Source organism: Chiloscyllium plagiosum, chromosome 26 (genome assembly GCF_004010195.1).
Source record: "Chiloscyllium plagiosum isolate BGI_BamShark_2017 chromosome 26, ASM401019v2, whole genome shotgun sequence".
NCBI lineage: Eukaryota > Metazoa > Chordata > Chondrichthyes > Orectolobiformes > Hemiscylliidae > Chiloscyllium > Chiloscyllium plagiosum.
In genome coordinates this window covers 49,661,618-49,684,153 of record NC_057735.1, presented here as the reverse complement: position 1 = coordinate 49,684,153, position 22,536 = coordinate 49,661,618, and the positions used below count along the sequence as shown (strand labels likewise).

General features: G+C 46.9%; 1 protein-coding gene across 1 annotated transcript in view; it reads left to right on the top strand.

The window, feature by feature from the left end:
* LOC122562953 (voltage-dependent L-type calcium channel subunit alpha-1S-like) overlaps positions 1-22,536 on the top strand; it is a 172,513-nt gene that overhangs the window by 120,497 nt on the left and 29,480 nt on the right. The window contains exons 25-31 of the mRNA XM_043716256.1: positions 3,228-3,356; positions 4,204-4,269; positions 4,497-4,588; positions 4,887-5,046; positions 11,795-11,922; positions 12,398-12,494; positions 20,607-20,709. Of these exons, the coding sequence (XP_043572191.1) occupies positions 3,228-3,356; positions 4,204-4,269; positions 4,497-4,588; positions 4,887-5,046; positions 11,795-11,922; positions 12,398-12,494; positions 20,607-20,709 (775 nt within the window). The remainder of the gene's footprint in view (positions 1-3,227; positions 3,357-4,203; positions 4,270-4,496; positions 4,589-4,886; positions 5,047-11,794; positions 11,923-12,397; positions 12,495-20,606; positions 20,710-22,536) is intronic.

The window sequence follows — 22,536 nt, the reverse complement described above, 5'->3', positions numbered from 1 at the left end:
CAGCAGAGAGCTTTCTCACTCATACCTTGAACTGACGACTCAGGTATCGTGGAGATCACAATAATGCAGTAAACTTCCAGTATTACAGGGATATAATTTTTACTGGTTTATTGAGAGTGAGGGGCCTGTTAAAACCAAGTTTACTGTACTTAATACAAGGCGTTTTAAATTTTTTTTTTTGCGGGACATGGCCAGCGTTGAGGACATTTAAGCCCATCCCTAGTTGTCCTTAAGAAGGTGGGGGTGAGCTGCCTCCTTAAACTGTGGCAGTCCACCTGCTTGAGTTGACACACACCATTTGGGAGGGAATTCCATGATTTTGACCCAGCCTCCTGGGTGTGTCTCCCTCCTGAAACATAACATCTAGGTAACTTTCCCATTCCCTGGTTTGAATCATAGAATCTCTTCAGTTTGGCAAGAGGCCATTCAGTCCATTGAGTCCACACTGCCCCTGCAAAGAGCATCTCACCCAGACCCAGCCATCCAGCCTATTCCCATATCTACCTTGGCTAATTCACCTATACTGCACATCCCTGGACATATGGGAAAATTTAGCATGGTCAATCCACCTAACCTGCACACCTTTAAACTGTTGGAAGAAACTGGATTAGAGTCATACCCATCCACAGGCCTTTTAAATGTTGTAATTGTAACAGCATCCACCCTCTCCTCTGGCAGCTCATTCCATACACACAATGCCCTCTGCCACCCACACCCCAGGTCCCTTTTAAATCTTTTCCTTCTTGCCTTAAGCCTATGCCCTCTAGTTTGGAATTCCCTACCTTGGGGAAAAGACCCAGTCTATAATCTGTAAATATTTCTCCTGTTTAATTTGAAGGTGCCCTATAATAGATAGTCAAATTAGCAGCTATTACCAACCAATGAACTTATGGTTTTCTTGTGATGTAATGTTGTCTTATGCTGGGCCCCTGACCCTGGGCTTCAGTTTAACCTTTTCAAAAAATCTTCCAGACTATGAGCCAAAGAAAAACAAGTAAAAAGCACCTCTTCCCCTCTGCACTGAATTCCCCATATATTCACTCAGTCTGTGTCTAACTCCGGATGTGATCCCTCCTTCCTGATTACTTGAAGCTTACTGATCTAATACCTTTGATCTCAGCATACTGTCAGAGAGCAAGAGGCAAAGGGAGTGGTAATGGTTGTAGAGAGCTCCAGAGTTGTTAGAGTGGCTGTTCATGGTAGCTGTTAAGTGTTTCAACTCTGCTGAATGTAAATCCAAAAATATGATGAGAGGGGAGGCAGTGTCGTCTGTCATGATTGTGATGAGGTCAGTGAGCTGGACCTCACAGAATATGAGTTCCCAGATTGGGGCTGTTAACCTGGTCCAATCAGGAAGTCCTGGCTGACAGATATAAACAAGAGTGACAGGGGTTCTGTTCACTCTGAGAGCTGGCTCTGAGGAAGACGGAGCTGTGGCAAGTATTACACACATGTAGATAAAGGGTGACTTGGTGATGGGATACCAGCCTCTGTGGAGTTATTTCATCATCAAACGGAAGACAGAGGTCATGATCTGATGTTACGGAGTTGATCGTTTAAACTGCCAAATGGAAAATGAGGTGCTGTTGTTCCAGTAGCTGCCCTAGGATAGCAATGGTAGCCTGGGAGTGAGATGGTTTATTGAAATAGCAAGCAGCTTGGAATTCAGGGTCATTTCCTATATACCACAAAGCAGTCACCTAGTCTCCATTTGCTGTTGCCAATGGAAAGAAGACCACACTGTCAGCAGTGAATGCAGTTGACCAGATTGAAAGAAGTACGAGTGAAACTTTGGAAGGGCTTTGGAAGGTGAGGAAGGAGTGGGGGCAAGTGTTACACCTTCTGCGAAGGTGCCGTGGGAGGGGGCTATGGTTTTAGGGGTGATTGAGGAGCGGACCATAGTATCACAGATGGAATGGAATGGTGATGGGGGAAGGAAGGATGAAGTTGTTGTTGTATCCTGCTGGCGGCAGCAATTGTGAGAGATGATCTTTTGATTGCAGAGACTGGTGGAATGGAAAGTGAGCACAAGGAGGATCCTATTGTTGTTCTGAGAGGGAAGGGAAGGGAATGGGTATGGGCAGAAATGTAGGAAATGGATTGGACATGGCAGAGGAATCCTGTCAACCACCTTGGGGAAATCCTCAACTGAGGTAAAGGAGGGCATCAGAGGCAGCCTGGTGGAAGGTGGGATCTGCAGAACACGTGCAACAAAGATTGCAAAAATAGAATTTAGTCCTTTCAGGAAGCAGGGTTTGAGGATGTATAGTTTAGATAACTGTGTGAGTCAGTGGGTTCGTCATGAATATTGGTGACCAACCTTTCTGGCTAGCTCAGTTGGCTGGATGGCTGGTTCACGATGGAGAGTATGTAAACTGCAGGGTTTGGTTCCCATTCAGGCTGAGGTCACCATCAAAGTCCTCCCTCCTCACAGTCAGTTGGTGAGTGCCCTTAAGCCAGTGCCAATATTGGTGTATACCAGAGTGACAAGATTACTCACTGCCCACTCCCCAGGGCTTCCTGTCTGCACGTGCCATAAGTCCTCACCCCCTTCTTGATTCCTTGCAGCCTCTCCTGAGATCTCAAACCCTGACGCTTTCCCTTAAGCCTTCAGCCAGTTCCCTAAAACTCTCAGCCTCCCCTGAGCACTCATCACTTTTTCCTAACCCTCATCCCTTCCTCTCCCCCACTAATATTTTACGTGGCCACAGGTGAAATTTCCTCTAACCATGTTCCTGTGAAGTACCTTGAGACACACATTGACATTATTTCATGCAAGTTATTGTCATAAGAAAGCACTTTGGGCTTTCTTGTGATTATGTAATCTGCCTCCCTCAATCACCCATTCCTGTTAACCTCAATGGTTAAAATCAACGAGGTAAAAACAATGACTGCAGATGCTGGAAACCAGATTCTGGATTAGTGGTGCTGGAAGAGCTCGAAGCTCCTTGGATGCTGCCTGAACTGCTGTGCTCTTCCAGCACCACTAATCCAGCCTCAATGGTTAACCAACCTCAGCCTTCCTGGCCTCCACATCTCATTCTCTTTCCCACCCTGTTCCGATCTGCCTTCATCCCTGTTTTTTTTGTATCTGATCTTACTGTCTCCATCAATGCCTCCCAACTCCCAGCCCCAGTGTCCTGTTTGACCCTTAACTCATCCCTTGCAGTTTGCACACAGCCATACTCTCCTTTATTGTAACCTGTGTTCTCTTGGTGATTTCTCAGGAGTCAGAGGACACTTCCCGTATCTCCATCTCCTTCTTCCGTCTGTTTCGTGTGATGCGCCTGGTCAAATTGCTGAGCAGAGGAGAGGGGGTTCGAACTTTGCTGTGGACGTTCATCAAGTCCTTCCAGGTATGAGAGCATAGCCGTGTGAGTCAATCACAGACTGAACTGCAAAAGGACAATCAAATCAACTGTCAGCCAGTGCCAAGCTGTAGCAGCAAAGGAAGGAGACAGTTAAAGACTGTAATAATCAGCAGTTCTGCGAGATCTGAGAGCAACTTATCCAAATGGCGAGAGATTGCAGAGCTCTGAGATACAGAGGGATCTGGGTGTCCTAGTGCATGAATCGCAAAAGGTCAGCCTGCAGGGACCAAGTAATTGGAAAGCTAATAGAATGTTATCATCTAACATGAGAGGGTTTGAATTTATAAGTAGAGAAATAAAACGAACTACCAAGGCTGGCAATCTGAAACAAATAGAATTAGCTGGAGAAACTCAGCAGGTCTGGCAGCCTCTGTCGAGAGTAAAATGGAGTTAACATTTTGGGTTGAGTGTGTGTTAACCATGCCTCTGATCAGCACAATATTATTGAATGGCAGGAGTCTGAAGGGGCTGACAGATCTACTCCTCCTCTTTGTTTGTATACACCTCTTCCTGATCGAAACAGCGACAACTCTGTAAATGAGGCTGGCTGTGACCTAAAAGGATGGACACCCCGATGAGAGAATGGGATCTGATCTAGGGGATGGTTGGGAGCTGGGTCAGCACCAGACTTCTCACCATCTCGTGGATACATGCTTTGTGATCTGGCTTTTGCTGAAAAAGGACGAATTTTGTCAAATTCTTGTGTCAAAAACTTTGGCAAAATCTTTCACAAGAAACCTTGATGAGAAGCCTGAACACAATGTGTCTTTTTTCAGCAATACTCACATTCTAGAGAGGAGTATTCAGTGCTTTTGTTGTTGTTTTCTGACAGGCTCTACCCTATGTGGCTCTGCTGATTGTGATGTTGTTCTTTATCTATGCTGTCATTGGGATGCAGGTAAGACCAGGCTCCATTAACCCCACATCCAGTTGAGGGAGGTGCTCATTAACCCTCTAATGTACATGTAGATTTCCACAAGTCTGTTCGTACTGTAAATGAGTGCTGTACAAAGACCTTAATGCTGTCCATAAACGTTAATGCACCGTAATCTTGAAACCAAATTCTTTCTCAGCGATCCTGTAGAGACATCTCTCTCACCTCTGCCATCTCCTGTTGTTAATCAGGTCTTTGGTAAGATTGCCAATGTGGACGGAGCACAAATCAATCGCAATAATAACTTCCAGACTTTCCCACAAGCTGTGCTCCTGCTATTCAGGTGAGTGACTCCCTGCCCATTCACCCCTGACTGCCCTTTCACCCACCCGATTGACTGCCCCTGACTCCTCCCTTCCCCCCTGACTGACTGTCCCCTTTGCCTCCTGACTAACTGCCCCCTTGTTCCCTGATTGCTCACTTGCCCTGTGACTGGTTGTTCAGTGCTGTGACTAACACAGCCTCTTGACTGCCTGCTCCCTCCCACCTGACCCCTCACCCCAAATCTGACCTTTCACCCTGAGCCTGAATGCCCACGTGGTGTCCCCTGCAGTGGCTGACTGTATTGTTGTCATCTCTAGATGTGCCACAGGTGAAGCTTGGCAGGAGATCATGCTGGCCTGCCGACCTGGCAAACTCTGTGACCCTGAATCTGACTACATGCCTGGCGAAGAGTACACCTGTGGAACCAACTTCGCTATTTTCTACTTCATCAGTTTTTACATGCTCTGTGCTTTCTTGGTAAGTGAGAATCACCCAGGAGTTCCCTCAATAAGGTGCACCTACAGAGACCAGGAAAATGTAATCTGGGGGTTGGATATAAGGTCAAAGAAACAGTTTATACCAGACAGTGAGTGCAGGGCAGGGTTGGGGAGTCACTACTTACATAAGGCTCCAGCAAAGTTCAAATTGAAATCTTGCCCCTCCCCACCCCCAAACAAAAGACCTCTGATACAACTTGGAAACATAGACAATGGGAGTAGGAGTAGACCATTCAGCCCTTCAAGCCTATACCAGCATTCAGTATGATCAAGGCTGATCGTGCAATCTCAGTATCTCGCCCCCGTTTTCTCTCCATACCCTCAATCCCTTTAGCCACAAGTTCCATGTTCAGCTCCCTGAATTTATCTAATGAACTGGCCCCAACAGCTTCCTGTGGGAGAGAATTCCACAGGGTCACAACTCTCTGAGGGAAGAAATTCTTCCTCATCTCAGTCCTGAATGGCTTACCCCTTATTCTTAGACTGTGACCCCTAGTTCTGGACATTCCCAACAAAAAGGAACATTCTCCCTGCATTTAGCCTGTCCAGTCCCATCAGGATTTTATATGTTTCTCCTCATTTTTCTAAATTCCAGCGAGTACACACCAAATCGACCCAGCCCTCCCTCACGTGTCAGTCCTGCCATCCCAGGAATCAGTCTAGTGAACCTTCACTGGACTCCCTCAATAAGCAGAATGTCCTCCCTCAGACTAGGAGACCACAACAGCACACAATAATCACGGTGTGGCCTCACTAAGGTCTGCAGCTTAACTGCAGCAAAACCTTTCGACTCCTATACTCAAATCCTCTGGCCTGACCTAGTGGGAGGAGCGAAAGGATTGACTCCTATTCTATATACCACTGTCAGCAGATGATTAAGGCCCCTGAGAAGATGTAGGAGGGATTTACTGACAAGATTCCGGGACTGGAGGAGTCTGAATTGATACGAGGAGAAGCAGGGGTCAATTTTCAAGGCCAGAACAGGTTAGCTTAATAGAGGTATTTCAAATGGCTTAGTAGAGAATATAACAAGGCCTTGGCCTAGTTGCATTTTCACAACTGTTAATCCAAAGACCCAGGGGACTCGGGTTCAAATCCCACCACAGTAGGTTTGGAATTAAAGGGTCTAATGATGACGATGAGTTCATTGTCAATTGTCAGAAAGATCCATCTGGTTCACTAGTGTCTTTTAGGGAAGGAAACTGCCATCCTAATCTGGTCTGGCCTACGTGTGACTCCAGATCCTCATCAATGTGGTTGACTCTTAACTGCCCTCTGGGCAATTAGAGATGGGCAATAAATACTGGCCTAGCCAGCGACAGCTTCATCCTGTGAATGAATTTTAAAAAAACCTCTTTCCAATGGCAGTAGAGTCAATGACCAAATGAGACAGAGTTAAATGAATTACCAAAAGAACCTGAACAGGCTCAGTGGGCTAATTGGTGTCTCCAGAGATCACAGAGAACCGTGAGGCAGACTGTCCAGTAAATGAGAGAAAAGGTCTGTAGGAAGATGGAAATAGATGGGCTCATGACATTGTGATTATGAGCTCTGGATGGTAAGTGTGACCATAGACTGGTTGGGTGAATGGCTATGTGAAGAATTTGTTCTCAGATTGGCTGCATTCATTGTCCATCCCAGACTGTTCTGAGAAGGTGGTGGTGAGCCATTTTCTCAAACCACCACAGTCTGTGGACTAAAGGGTTCACTGTTTGTAATAATATCTGAGCATGTGCTATGCCCTAATGACACCAGATCATATAGAATTGCAATTTTAGTGTGTACGGAGTAGGTCCCAGAGTAGATTACGAATCAGATTGCTGGTGTAACGTTCCTCCTAGAGAGTTCCCAGTGCAAGGTTCCCTGTGTAGGGTTCCTGGGGTAAGGTTTCAGGTATAGGTTCCTAGTGTAGGATTCGCAGTGCAGGGTTCCTGGTATAATGATCACTCTGTAGGTATGTTCCGTGTATGTTCCTAGTATAGGCCTTGTGGTGTAGTGATCCCAGTATGGATCCCATGATGTAGGGATCCCAGTGTAACGTGCCTTCTTTACAGTCCTAGAGTAGGACTTTCACTGTATGTTCCTTCTGGTGTAAGGATTTGATTCTTAGTTAGGGATTCTGATAAGGGTTCCCAATGTATGATTCACAGGGTTCCAGGTCTGAGATTCCCGGAGTAGGTTCCTAGTGTGGGGATTCCAATATGAGTTCCGGGTGTAGGGTTCGCAGTGCAGTGTTCCTGGTGTAGGGTTCACAGTGCAGTGTTCCTGGTGTAGGGTTCACAGTGCAGTGTTCCTGGTGTAGGGTTCACAGTGCAGTGTTCCTGGTGTAAGGTGGTTCCAGGTCTGAGATTCCCGGAGTAGGTTCCTAGTGTGGGGATTCCAATATGAGTTCCGGGTGTAGGGTTCGCAGTGCAGTGTTCCTGGTGTAGGGTTCACAGTGCAGTGTTCCTGGTGTAGGGTTCACAGTGCAGTGTTCCTGGTGTAAGGTTCACAGTGCAGTGTTCCTGGTGTAAGGTTCACCAGTGTTCCTGGTGTAGGGTTCACAGTGCAGTGTTCCTGGTGTAGGGTTCACAGTGCAGTGTTCCTGGTGTAGGGTTCACAGTGCAGTGTTCCTGGTGTAGGGTTCACAGTGCAGTGTTCCTGGTGTAGGGTTCACAGTGCAGTGTTCCTGGTGTAGGGTTCACAGTGCAGTGTTCCTGGTGTAGGGTTCACAGTGCAGTGTTCCTGGTGTAGGGTTCACAGTGCAGTGTTCCTGGTGTAGGGTTCACAGTGCAGTGTTCCTGGTGTAGGGTTCACAGTGCAGTGTTCCTGGTGTAGGGTTCACAGTGCAGTGTTCCTGGTGTAGGGTTCACAGTGCAGTGTTCCTGGTGTAGGGTTCACAGTGCAGTGTTCCTGGTGTAGGGTTCACAGTGCAGTGTTCCTGGTGTAGGGTTCACAGTGCAGTGTTCCTGGTGTAGGGTTCACAGTGCAGTGTTCCTGGTGTAGGGTTCACAGTGCAGTGTTCCTGGTGTAGGGTTCACAGTGCAGTGTTCCTGGTGTAGGGTTCACAGTGCAGTGTTCCTGGTGTAGGGTTCACAGTGCAGTGTTCCTGGTGTAGGGTTCACAGTGCAGTGTTCCTGGTGTAGGGTTCACAGTGCAGTGTTCCTGGTGTAGGGTTCACAGTGCAGTGTTCCTGGTGTAGGGTTCACAGTGCAGTGTTCCTGGTGTAGGGTTCACAGTGCAGTGTTCCTGGTGTAGGGTTCACAGTGCAGTGTTCCTGGTGTAGGGTTCACAGTGCAGTGTTCCTGGTGTAGGGTTCACAGTGCAGTGTTCCTGGTGTAGGGTTCACAGTGCAGTGTTCCTGGTGTAGGGTTCACAGTGCAGTGTTCCTGGTGTAGGGTTCACAGTGCAGTGTTCCTGGTGTAGGGTTCACAGTGCAGTGTTCCTGGTGTAGGGTTCACAGTGCAGTGTTCCTGGTGTAGGGTTCACAGTGCAGTGTTCCTGGTGTAGGGTTCACAGTGCAGTGTTCCTGGTGTAGGGTTCACAGTGCAGTGTTCCTGGTGTAGGGTTCACAGTGCAGTGTTCCTGGTGTAGGGTTCACAGTGCAGTGTTCCTGGTGTAGGGTTCACAGTGCAGTGTTCCTGGTGTAGGGTTCACAGTGCAGTGTTCCTGGTGTAGGGTTCACAGTGCAGTGTTCCTGGTGTAGGGTTCACAGTGCAGTGTTCCTGGTGTAGGGTTCACAGTGCAGTGTTCCTGGTGTAGGGTTCACAGTGCAGTGTTCCTGGTGTAGGGTTCACAGTGCAGTGTTCCTGGTGTAGGGTTCACAGTGCAGTGTTCCTGGTGTAGGGTTCACAGTGCAGTGTTCCTGGTGTAGGGTTCACAGTGCAGTGTTCCTGGTGTAGGGTTCACAGTGCAGTGTTCCTGGTGTAGGGTTCACAGTGCAGTGTTCCTGGTGTAGGGTTCACAGTGCAGTGTTCCTGGTGTAGGGTTCACAGTGCAGTGTTCCTGGTGTAGGGTTCACAGTGCAGTGTTCCTGGTGTAGGGTTCACAGTGCAGTGTTCCTGGTGTAGGGTTCACAGTGCAGTGTTCCTGGTGTAGGGTTCACAGTGCAGTGTTCCTGGTGTAGGGTTCACAGTGCAGTGTTCCTGGTGTAGGGTTCACAGTGCAGTGTTCCTGGTGTAGGGTTCACAGTGCAGTGTTCCTGGTGTAGGGTTCACAGTGCAGTGTTCCTGGTGTAGGGTTCACAGTGCAGTGTTCCTGGTGTAGGGTTCACAGTGCAGTGTTCCTGGTGTAGGGTTCACAGTGCAGTGTTCCTGGTGTAGGGTTCACAGTGCAGTGTTCCTGGTGTAGGGTTCACAGTGCAGTGTTCCTGGTGTAGGGTTCACAGTGCAGTGTTCCTGGTGTAGGGTTCACAGTGCAGTGTTCCTGGTGTAGGGTTCACAGTGCAGTGTTCCTGGTGTAGGGTTCACAGTGCAGTGTTCCTGGTGTAGGGTTCACAGTGCAGTGTTCCTGGTGTAGGGTTCACAGTGCAGTGTTCCTGGTGTAGGGTTCACAGTGCAGTGTTCCTGGTGTAGGGTTCACAGTGCAGTGTTCCTGGTGTAGGGTTCACAGTGCAGTGTTCCTGGTGTAGGGTTCACAGTGCAGTGTTCCTGGTGTAGGGTTCACAGTGCAGTGTTCCTGGTGTAGGGTTCACAGTGCAGTGTTCCTGGTGTAGGGTTCACAGTGCAGTGTTCCTGGTGTAGGGTTCACAGTGCAGTGTTCCTGGTGTAGGGTTCACAGTGCAGTGTTCCTGGTGTAGGGTTCACAGTGCAGTGTTCCTGGTGTAGGGTTCACAGTGCAGTGTTCCTGGTGTAGGGTTCACAGTGCAGTGTTCCTGGTGTAGGGTTCACAGTGCAGTGTTCCTGGTGTAGGGTTCACAGTGCAGTGTTCCTGGTGTAGGGTTCACAGTGCAGTGTTCCTGGTGTAGGGTTCACAGTGCAGTGTTCCTGGTGTAGGGTTCACAGTGCAGTGTTCCTGGTGTAGGGTTCACAGTGCAGTGTTCCTGGTGTAGGGTTCACAGTGCAGTGTTCCTGGTGTAGGGTTCACAGTGCAGTGTTCCTGGTGTAGGGTTCACAGTGCAGTGTTCCTGGTGTAGGGTTCACAGTGCAGTGTTCCTGGTGTAGGGTTCACAGTGCAGTGTTCCTGGTGTAGGGTTCACAGTGCAGTGTTCCTGGTGTAGGGTTCACAGTGCAGTGTTCCTGGTGTAGGGTTCACAGTGCAGTGTTCCTGGTGTAGGGTTCACAGTGCAGTGTTCCTGGTGTAGGGTTCACAGTGCAGTGTTCCTGGTGTAGGGTTCACAGTGCAGTGTTCCTGGTGTAGGGTTCACAGTGCAGTGTTCCTGGTGTAGGGTTCACAGTGCAGTGTTCCTGGTGTAGGGTTCACAGTGCAGTGTTCCTGGTGTAGGGTTCACAGTGCAGTGTTCCTGGTGTAGGGTTCACAGTGCAGTGTTCCTGGTGTAGGGTTCACAGTGCAGTGTTCCTGGTGTAGGGTTCACAGTGCAGTGTTCCTGGTGTAGGGTTCACAGTGCAGTGTTCCTGGTGTAGGGTTCACAGTGCAGTGTTCCTGGTGTAGGGTTCACAGTGCAGTGTTCCTGGTGTAGGGTTCACAGTGCAGTGTTCCTGGTGTAGGGTTCACAGTGCAGTGTTCCTGGTGTAGGGTTCACAGTGCAGTGTTCCTGGTGTAGGGTTCACAGTGCAGTGTTCCTGGTGTAGGGTTCACAGTGCAGTGTTCCTGGTGTAGGGTTCACAGTGCAGTGTTCCTGGTGTAGGGTTCACAGTGCAGTGTTCCTGGTGTAGGGTTCACAGTGCAGTTTTCCTGGTGTAGGGTTCACAGTGCAGTTTTCCTGGTGTAGGGTTCACAGTGCAGTTTTCCTGGGTGTAGGGTCACAGTGCAGTGTTCCTGGTGTAGGGTTCACAGTGCAGTGTTCCTGGTGTAGGGTTCACAGTGCAGTGTTCCTGGTGTAGGGTTCACAGTGCAGTTTTCCTGGTGTAGGGTTCACAGTGCAGTGTTCCTGGTGTAGGTTCACAGTGCAGTGTTCCCGGTGTAGGGTTCACAGTGCAGTGTTCCTGGTGTAGGGTTCACAGTGCAGTGTTCCTAGTGTAGGGTTCACAGTGCAGTGTTCCTAGTGTAGGGTTCACAGTGCAGTGTTCCTAGTGTAGGGTTCACAGTGCAGTGTTCCTGGTGTAAGGTTCACAGTGCAGTGTTCCGGGTGTAGGGTTCACAGTGCAGTGTTCCTGGGGTAGGGTTCACAGTGCAGTGTTCCGGGTGTAGGGTTCACAGTGCAGTGTTCCTGGTGTAAGGTTCACAGTGCACTATTCCCGGTGTAGGCTTCACAGTGCAGTGTTCCGGGTGTAGGCTTTACAGTGCAGTGTTCCCTCTGTAGAGTTCCTGTTGTGTGTCCCCAGTGTAGGTCTCGTAGTGTCGGTTCCTGTGCAGGGTTTGTAGTGTAGGGTTCCCATTGTCGGTTTCGGGGGTAGAGATCTCAGTGTAGAATTCCTGGTGTAGGGTTACCTATGCAGGTTCATGGTGTACGGTTCCCAGTATATTCACTCAATTAGAGAGGGCTCAGTCCCATGCAATGAGTTTCGTGCCTACATTGTTTTTGGCAAAGTGCCATGTATTAGATACTGCGTTATACATTACACGTTGCACCATACATTATACACTGTTGCACACTGCACCTTATAGTAAGTAGTGTTATCCTTTTTCAGATTATTAACCTGTTTGTGGCTGTAATTATGGACAACTTTGATTACCTGACACGTGATTGGTCCATTCTGGGCCCTCATCACCTGGATGAATTTAAGAGGATTTGGGCCGAGTATGATCCTGAGGCCAAGTAAGTTGGTTGAATACGCCCTCAGACACACTCACAGGCAAAATCTCATGCAAACATGCTGCAAAAACAAATTCTCTCTCACACATTCAGGCACACACTCACAGACACATGTACAAACATGTGTTATGTATAAACGTACGTGCATTCTTATACATAATCATAGACACACACTCACGCTCACAGACACTCGCTATCTCACACAGGAACAAATACTGCACATACTTGATGAACACCACACTGTCAGACACCCACACAGACATACTCTCACACACACACACACACACACACCATTCACAGCCACACACCATGCTTTTATACATACGCTGCTTGCAGACACACACACAGACACACAGACATGCTCTGTTTCACACACACGCACACACAGACACACACACACAGACACACCCTGTTTCACACACAGACACACCCAGTCAGGCAATGCTTATTCGATGATTTTCTTGATTATTCGCCACAGGGGACGGATCAAACACCTGGATGTTGTGACATTGCTCCGTCGCATTCAGCCTCCTCTGGGCTTTGGCAAATTCTGCCCTCACCGTGTGGCCTGTAAGGTAGGATTCAGCTGGATTGAGCTCCTTTTGTTCATTCACTACATGACTGGTTGGCTGGGCGGTGAATCGTGGTCCAGCGGTTGCAGATGTGTTAGTACAATTAGCAGCTCCTTCTAAGTTTAGAAACATTAACATGATTCTCTAAAAACCCAAGAAAATGATTTCGGGGATGTTTATTAATGTTGGATGGTCATGTGCCTGACTGGGTGTGTCTGTGTGTGTGTATGTGTGTGCGTGTGTGTGAAACAGAGCATGTTTGTGTGTGTGTGTGTGTGTGTCTGCAAGCAGCGTATGTATAAAAGCATGGTGTGTGTGTGTGTGTGCGCGTGCGTGCGTGCGTGCGTGTGTGTTGTGAAGGCACTGTTTTTCTCTCACCACAGTTGCTGCATGATCCACTGAGTATTTCCAACATTTATTGCTTTGATTTCAGATTTTGAACTTTTATGGTAATGTTTAATTCACTGCCACTTCTCATCCAGGAATTCCCACCTTGACAAGGTTCTGTCCTTCACTGCAGTGGTGTGACCATTGTCTCTTCAAGTTTGTTTGTCTTCATTGGTTTCTCATTTTTCCTCATGTTTGATCAGATATCAAGAAAAACCCATTCCCACACCCATAGCTCTTTCCTAATGTTATGGACCAGGTCAGACCCCCTCAAAACAGTGGCTCAGTGGTTAGCACTGCTGCCTCACAGCACCAGGCAACCGGGTATGATTCCAGCCTCAGGTGACTGTCTGTGTGGAGTTTACACATTCTCCCTGTGTTTGCGCGGGTTTCCCCCGGGTGCTCCAGTTTCCTCCCACAGTCCAAAGATGTGCAGGTCAGGTGAATTGGCCATGGTAAGTTGCGCATAGTGTCCAGGGATGTGTAGGTTAGTATTAGGAAATGCAGGGTTACAGGGGGTTGAGTCTGGGTGTTATGCTCTGCAGAGAGTTGATGTGGACTTGTTGGACCGAATAGCCTGTTTTCACACAGTAGGGATTTTATTAAAAAGATTTGAAGAGGGTAGCCCAGACCCTAATTTTTCCACTTGTTTTAAGCAGGTGTAAAGTCGATATTCCAGGATTTATGCAGCCGGCCCAACCACTCAGTTTTAAACAAAACAAAATTTATTTACAGACTACCAAATGAAACATGAACGAAAGAACCAAATTTAGAATTACTTAACCTATCTGAAAACCCAGTCGACTCTATCGCAACTTAATGATCCTGTTGCAACAATCCCCATAAACACCCCCTTGGCAAAAAAGGCAAAAACAAACACAGGTTCTTAAAGGAGATATGTCAGAGAGGTGAGTTTTGAGAAGGTCAGGTTGAGGTTCTAGATGTAGGTTTGCTCACTGAGCTGGGAGGTTCATTTCCAGACATTTCGTCACCTTACTAGGTAACATCTTCAGTGGGCCTCAGGTGAAGCAGTGTACACGATTCCAGCTTTCTATGTATATGTTTGGGTTTCTTTGGGTTGGTGATGTCATTTCCTGTGGTGATGTCATTTCCTGTTCTTTTTTCTCAGGAGTGGTAGATGGGGTCTAACTCGATGTGTTTGTTGATAGAGTTCCAGTTGGAATGCCGTGCTTCTAGTGATCTTGGGGGAGTGAACTGGGAAAACCAGGTTGGTAATGGATTGCAAGAAAAGGAATTTGTGGAATGTCTATGAGATGGCCTTTTGGAGCAGCTTGTGGTGGAGTCCACAAAGGAGTAGGTGATACTGGATTTCGTGTTGTGCAGTGAGGCAACTTGATAAGGGAGCTTAGGGCGAAGGAACCCTTAGGAAGCAGGGATCATAATATGATTATATTTGCTCTGCAATTCGAGAGGGAGAAGATAGAATCAGAGATAAAACTAACTACAGAGGCACGATGGAGGAGCTGGGTAGAATTGACTGGGAGAGCAGCCTAGCAGGAAAGACAGTGCAACAGCAATGGCAGGAGTTTCTGGGAGTAATTCAGGAGACACAGCAGAGCTTCATCCTGAGGGAAAAGAAGCCTGGTACAGGGAGGGTGAGGCAGCCATGGCTGACCAGGGAAGTGAGGGATAGCACAGAAGCAAAAGAGAAAGCATAATGTGGCAAAGGGTAGTTGGAAACCAGAGGATTGAGAAGCTTACAAAGACCAACAGAGGGCAACAACAAAAGAAATAGGAGAGAATAGATTAAATACGAGGGTAAGCTAGCCAGTAACATAAAGGAAGACTTTAAGACTTTCTTTAGACATATAAAGGGCAAAGGAGAGGCAAAAGTGGACATTGGGCCACTGTAAAATGATGCTGGAGAGATAGTAATGGGGAACAAGTAAATGGCTGAGGAGCTAAATAATTACTTTGTGTCAGTCTTCACGGTGGAAGTCACAAATAACAACTCAAAAATTCAAGAGATGAGTATGGTGGGCAGAACCAAGGAGAAGGCATTAGAAAAACTGAATGGCCTGAAGGTGGATAAATATCCTGGACCAGATGGACTGCACCCCAGAATTCAAAGGGAGATAGCTGAAGAGATAGTGGAGGTGTTGGTGTTGATCTTTCAGGAATCGTTGGAATCAGGGAGGGTCCCAGAGGACTGGAAAATCGCTAACACTTTAAAAAGGAGTAAGGCTGAAGACGGAAAATTACAGATCAATTAGCCTATCCTCGGTCATGGGTAAGATCCTGGAATCCATTGTGAAGGATAAGATTTCTGAAAACTTGGAAGTTATGTTAAAATAGGGCAAAGTTAGCACAGTATCATCAAAGGGATATCATGCCTGACGAATCTGCTAGAATTCTTTGAGGAGGGAATGAGCAAGTTAGACCAAGGAGAGCCAATGGATGTTATCTACCTGGACTTCAAGAAGGCCTTTGACAAGGGGCCATACAGGAAGCTTCTGAGTAAGATATGGGGCCATGGTGTCAGAGACAAAGTACTAGCATTGATAGAAGTTTGGCTGTCTGGCAGAAAGCAGAGAGTGGGAATGAAAGGGCCCTTTCCAGGATGGCAGCTGGTGACAAGTGGTGTTCCACAAGGGTCAGTGTTGGGACCACAACATTTCACTTTATACATAAGACCTAGATGAAGGAACTGAGGGCATTCTGACTAAGTTTGTAGATGATACAAAGATAGTAGAGGGACAGGTAGGATTGAGGTGATGAGGAGGCTGCAGAAGGATTTGGACAGGAGTGGGCAAGGAAGTGGCAGATGGAGTACAATGTGGGAAAGTGTGAGGTCATGCACTTTGGTTGGAAAAGTAGAGGAGTATTTTCTAAATGGGGAGAAAATTCAGAAGTCTGAAGTGCAAAGAAACTTTTTTTTAGATTACATTACAGTGTGGAAACAGGCCCTTCGGCCCAACAAGACCCGCAACCCACCCATACCCCTATATTTACCCCTTACCTAACACTACAGGCAATTTAGCATGGCCAATTCACCTGACCTGCACATCTTTGGACTGTGGGAGGAAACCGGAGCACCTGGAGGAAACCCACGCAGACACGGGGAGAATGTGCAAACTCCACACAGTCAGTCGCCTGAGGCGGGAATTGAACCCGGGTCTCCTGCGCTGTGAGGCAGCCGTGCTAACCACTGTGCCACCGTGCCGCCCACACTTGAGAGCTCCAGATCAGTTTTAGTCTCTTAAGGTAAACTTGCAGATTGAGTCAGTAATTAGGAAGACAATTACAATGTTGGCAATTATTTTGAGAGGACTTGAATATAAAATCAGGGATGTACATCTGACGCTGTATAAGGCTCTGGTCAGATCACATTTGGAGTATTGCGCACAGCTTTGGGCCCCATAGGATGTACTGGCCCTGGAGTGTGTTAGAGGAGGTTCACAAGAATGATCTCAGGAATGAAAAGTTTAACATGAGGAACGTTTGAAGACTCTGGGTCTATACTCAATGGAGGTTAGAAGGATGTGGGAGGATCTAATTGAAACATGCAGAATACTGAACGACCTGGACAGAGTGGATGTTGAAAAGATGTTTCCATTGATAGGAGAGACTAAGACCTGAGGGTAGAGCCTTTGAGTAAAGGGAAGACCTTTTAAAATGGAGATAAAGAGAAACGTCTTCAGCCAGAGAGTGGGGAATCTATGGAATTCACTGCCACAGAAGGCTGTGGAGGCCAGGTCACTGAGTATATTTAAGGTGGAGATAGATAGGTTCTTGATTGTCAAGGGGATCAAGGGTTACAGGGAGAAAGCAGGAGAATGGAGTTGAGAACCTTATTAGCCATGATTGAATGGCAGAGTAGACTCGATGGGGTGAATGACCTAATTTCAATTCCTTTGTCTTATGATCTTATAATTATAGATATATCCAAGACATTAAACATTTTTGAATCACTGTCCTCGCTGCTTCCTCAGATGAACTGTCAATGTGCCACCACATGATCACTATTAATCACTGCCTTAAGCAGCACCAACTTACCCTGTGTCACAGCTTTTCTCCCACAGGTTCTCTTCATCCTTCACCTCATCCGATACTTAAACAATCAATTTTTTATCTTCCTTTCACATTTGAATTATCACAAGATTCACCAACCTGTGAGTATTATATGGAACTGTGCCCCTCTGGAACCTACCTTTCCTTCCCTCTGACCCCATCCCTTTTACTGATCACCCCCCCCATGCTGGGTATTCATGACACCCTGTGACCTTCTCACTCACTGAGAATGCTTGGTCCTCAGCAAATTTCTAAGTTTCGTTTTGGTACACTCACATTTCAGCCTCAGCACAATGCTTCTATGTTCACTTCCTCGACCAGTAGTCCTCCCTTGCTAATGGACCCTTTTACCCACCTTCATAACTCTCCCTCCCTGCACCCCTTTCTCTGACCTTGGATGATTTGATTGAGAAATTAAAATAGACCAGCCATTACAGGACCACGGCTGGGAACTTTATTTGAGCATATTGGACACTTAAGAGGGACAGACAAGAAGGAAAAGGAGGTGGGATAGGTACAACAGTAAGGAATGATTTTGGATCAGGAGAATAATGCGTATGATCTGTTCGGGTGGAGCTAAGAAACAGCAAGGGTTATTGGTTGGAATTATTTCTAGGCCACCAAGTGGTAGTAGTAGTGTGAGGTATTAATCAGAAGATAAGAGAAATATATAGCATGGATAATATAGTTATCTTTGGGTGACTTCAATCTCCTTATGGACTGGGCAAAGCAACTGAGCACTAAAGCTGTGGAGGATGAGTTACTCAGAGTCATATAGCATAGCAACAGACTCTTTGGTCCATCACATCAATGTTGACCAACAAACACCAAACTGCACAAATGCCAATTCTTTGCTTTTGGTCCATAGACTGCTATGCCTTGTCATTTTAAGTGCTCATTCAGATGCTGCCTAAACACTGCTCCACCACCCTCTCAGGTAGCACATTCCCTACTTCTACCACCTTGTGTGTGAACAATGTTTTCCCAGATCTTCTAAACCACTCCTCACCTTAAACTAATGCACCTTAAACATCTGCCATGGGGTAGAGATTCCCAAGTTCTACTCTGTGTATGCCTCTCATAATTCCCTATACCTCAATCAGACGTCCCCCTCAGCCTCCTCTGCCCCAAGAAAAGCAAAGCCAGTTGATCTCATAACTGAGATTTTCTATCCCAGGCAAAATCCTGATGAAATCCTGCAACATTCCACTGCAATCACATCACGTCCTTCCTATTGTGGTGACCAGGACTGCACACAGTATTCCATCTGTGGCCTAACCAATATTTTATAAGGTTGAAACAAGACTTCTTTGCTCCTATATTCTACACTCAGCTAATGAAGGCAAGCATCCTGTATGCCTTCTTCACCACCCTGTCTAGCTGAGCTGACACCTTCATGGATCTATGGACTAGTACACCAAGCTCCCTTTGTTCCTCAGTACTCCAGAGAGACCCACCATTCATTATGTATACCCTTCCCTTATGAGACCTCCCAAATTGAATCACCTTGCATTTATCGGAATTAAATTCCATCTGCCATTGGTTTGCCCAATTTAGCAGCTGATGAAAATATCAGTCTGTAGCCTGAGACCATCCTTCTCACTATCAAGAACATCTCCAGTTTTCTTGTCATCTGCAAATTTAGTAATTAAACCAAGTAATTAAACCATTGACATCCAAGTCATTAATAATGTACATAGCAAGGGTTCCAACACCAATCCCTATGGTACAACACTGGTCACAGGCTTCCAGTCACAAAAACAACCCTTTGCCTCCTATTTCTAAACCAATTTTTGATCCAGTTTTCCAATTTGCATTGGATCCCATGGGACTTTACCTTTTGGAACAGCCTTCTGTGTGGGACTGTGTCAAAGGCCTTACTGAAGTCTGTTACGACATCAACTGCACTACCCTCATCAATATATTCCGTCACCTTTTGAAAAACTCAATTATTCAGGATCTCCCTCTAACGAATCTGTGCTGACTATTCCTGATCAGTGGTTAGCACTGCTGCCTCACAGCGGCAGGGATTCATCTTCAAATCCCGCCTGGGGCAACTCTCTGTGTGGAGTTTACAGCTTCTCCCCGTGTCTGCGTGGGTTTCCTCCGGGTGCTTCGGTTTCCTCCCACAGTCTAAAGGTGTGTAGGTCAGGTGAATTGGCCATGCTAACTTGTCCATAGTGTTCAGGGATGTGTAGACTAGGTGTGTTAGACAGGGGTAATGTAGGGGAGTGGGTCTGGGGGGCACACTGTAGGGATTCTATGGAATTCTAAGGTTGAGGAAGATGAGTACAGGTGGAATTATAGGAGTCTGAATGACATGGACTATGGTGAAACACACAAAAAAAAAAACAAAATACTGAAGAAATTCAGCAGGTCTGGCAGCATCTGTGAAGACAAAACAGAGTTAACCTTTTGAGTCCAGTGACCCTTCTTTGGAACAGCTCTGGACGTTGCTGGGATATGGTGAAATGTGTGACAGGATCGGACAAGAAGCCTGGCTAAGCCCATCTCAATGTCAGGAACCTCTCACTTCATTGTTTATGCTTTTCCCAAATAGTGAGGTGAGATTATGATGAGGCAGTGGTGAGATCCTAATTGACAGGGATTATTGATTGTTAAATGCTTTGTCAATACAATTCACGTCATTAGAGTCATAGAGATGTGCAGCACGGAAACAGACTCTTTGGTCCAACTCGTCCATGCTGACCAGATATCCCAATCCAATCTAATCCCATTTGCCAGCATTTGGCCCATATCCCTCTAAACCCTTCCTATTCATATATCCATCCAGCTGCCTTTTAAATGCTGTACTAGCCTCCAACACTTCCTCTGACAGCTCATTCCATACACGTATGGAACGTCTGTGTGAAAAGGTTGCCCCTTAGGTCTCTTTTATATCTTTCCCCTCTCACCCTAAACCAATGCCCTTTAGTTCTGGATTCTCCCACCCCAGAGGAAAGACATTGCCCATTTACCCTTTCCATGCCCCTCATGACTTTATAAGCATCCATAACATCACCCCTCAGCCTTCGACTTTCCAGGGAAAATACACCAGGCTATTCAGCCTCTCCCCATAGCTCAAATCCTCCAACCCTGGCAACATCCTTGTAAATCTTTTCTGAACCCTTTTCAAGTTTCACAACATCCTTCTGATAGGAAGGAGACCAGAATATCTTCCTAAACTTGCCAAACAAGCTCAGTGTCGGGAAAATGCGAGATGGAAACCAGAACGGGTACTGTACCTGGTGGATTCAGCTCATCACTTGCTCTGAATGACCTCTATGTTGGCTGTGACCACATTGCATGATCCATGGACACTAAGCACCCTTCCTACCTGGACATTGGCATGTGGCATCCAACAATCCTTTTGAACTATGGTGGCACCTCTCCAATGCACTGGCTTACCTTGCAAGGTAGACCAGCAAGGGACACCTTTTGCTGAGGCACAGGATCCCAGTCAAGGATTGGTCCAGACAGTATCTCAAGGCTCTTTCCTTCTGCCTTAGCTCTAGCTCTCTTAGTGTTTCCTGGCATCCCAGGGCATGCACAGCTTCCCCTTCCGTGCTGTCATGGGAGTTTTCACATCCATCTGAACAGTTGATGTATTTTTCTGAGCTCCAGTTTGTGTATGTGTTTTTCTGAGTTTACTGACCCTCCTACTGCTGACCTCTCCATTCTCTGTATCTTTCCCAGCGTTTGGTGTCTATGAACATGCCCATGAACAGTGATGGCACAGTCACCTTCAATGCCACGCTCTTTGCTCTGGTACGAACGGCTCTGAAAATTAAAACCGAAGGTAGGAAAACTTGTGCTGATGGTGAACATCCCTTGGTTGTAATCTGACAAAGGCAGTTAAAGATGAAGCAAGGCAATTTAGGAGATTGCTTGTTGACCCACTCCTACTGAGTATGGGCTTGTGATATGGTTGTGAGCCCACAATATCAGAACTAGAAACAGCAGGGTTCCCTTCAGGGACATGCAGCACAGTGGGACTTTTAATAGAGACCTGGGCTCATCTACTAGAAATCTGAGTTGAAATCTCACCTGAGTATCTGGAGGAGTTTTCATTTATTTGGAATAAAAAGTTAGTCAAGTCTCAATAATGCTGACTATGAAATGACTATTGTTCAAACCGATGTGGTTCTGTCCTGTCCTTTTGGGAAGGAAATCTGTCATTCTAAGCTGGTTTGGCCTCATCATGACAGCTGACCCACAACAATGTGGTTGACCTTAATTATCCTCTGCAATAGCTGAACAAGACACTCAGTTGTATCAAAACTGCTGTGGAACTTTTGAATGAAATGATACCTATCTTGCTCTGACCTCATTACTGTAAACGAAAGACATAATCTCGTTGACCCTGTAAATGCCTCCTCACCAGGATCAGGAGATTTATGCCAAAATTGGAGAGCTGTCTTATAGACAGGCAAAGCAACAACCTAACATATGGAATCATATTTTACAGACAATGTCCCAGAGACCACATCATCCCTGGATATGTCCTGTCCCACTAACTGGACAGACCCAGCAGAGGTGGTGGCACAGTGGGATATGGTGAAGAGGGAATTGCCCTGGGAGTCCTCAACATTGGCTCCAAACCCCATGAAACCTCATGGCATCAGCTCCAAACATGTACAATCCTGCAGGTTATCATTCACTACACCCCCTCCAGTTGATAAATCGGTGCTCCTTCATGTTGAACATCACTTGGAGGAAACACTGAGGGTAACAAGGTGCAGACTGTAATCTGGGTGTAGGACTTCAATGTTCATCACCAAGTATTGCTTGGTAGCACCACTGCTAACTGAGTAGGTCAGGTCCTAAAGGACGTAGCTGCTAGATTAGTTCTGCAGCAGGTGGTCAGGGAACCAAAATAAGGGAAGAATCTATTTAGCCCTTGTCTCTGGGATCTATTTATGATAGTTTTGATAGGACTGATCTCAGCACAGTCCCATCTTCACATTGAGAACACATCATGTTGTGGCACTACCACTGTGTTAAAGAACAGATCTAGCAACTCAAGACTGTACTATCCATGAAACACTGTGGGCCATCAGCAAAAGCAGAATTGAATTCAACCAAAATCTGTCACCTCATGGCCCAGCATTTCCTCTACCACACCATTTCCATCAAGCCATGGAGAATAAAACAGTTAGTGGGCTAGACCAAAGTTCTGCAGTCCTGCCACTTCCAATTGTGAATAGACCTTCAAATCACAAGCCAGAGGAGGAAGCTGAATAAAGGTCCCCATCCTCAATGACAGTGCGAGCCAGATCACCAATACATCAAGACACTAGATTTGACACTTTAAGAAGTGGAATGGCTTTGTGGTATTATTGCTGGACTACACTGGGGAGACCGGACGCCTTCTAGCAGAGCGCTTTAGGGAACATCTCTGGGACACCTGCACCAATCAACCACACCGCCCCATGGCCCAACATTTCAACTCCCCCTCCCACTCTGCCGAGGACATGGAGGTCCTGGGCCTCCTTCACCGCCGCTCCCTCACCACCCGATGCCTGGAGGAAGAATGCCTCATCTTCAGCCTCATAACACTTCAACCCCAGGGCATCAATGTGGACTTCACCAGTTTCCTTATTTCCCCTTCCCCCACCTCACCCCA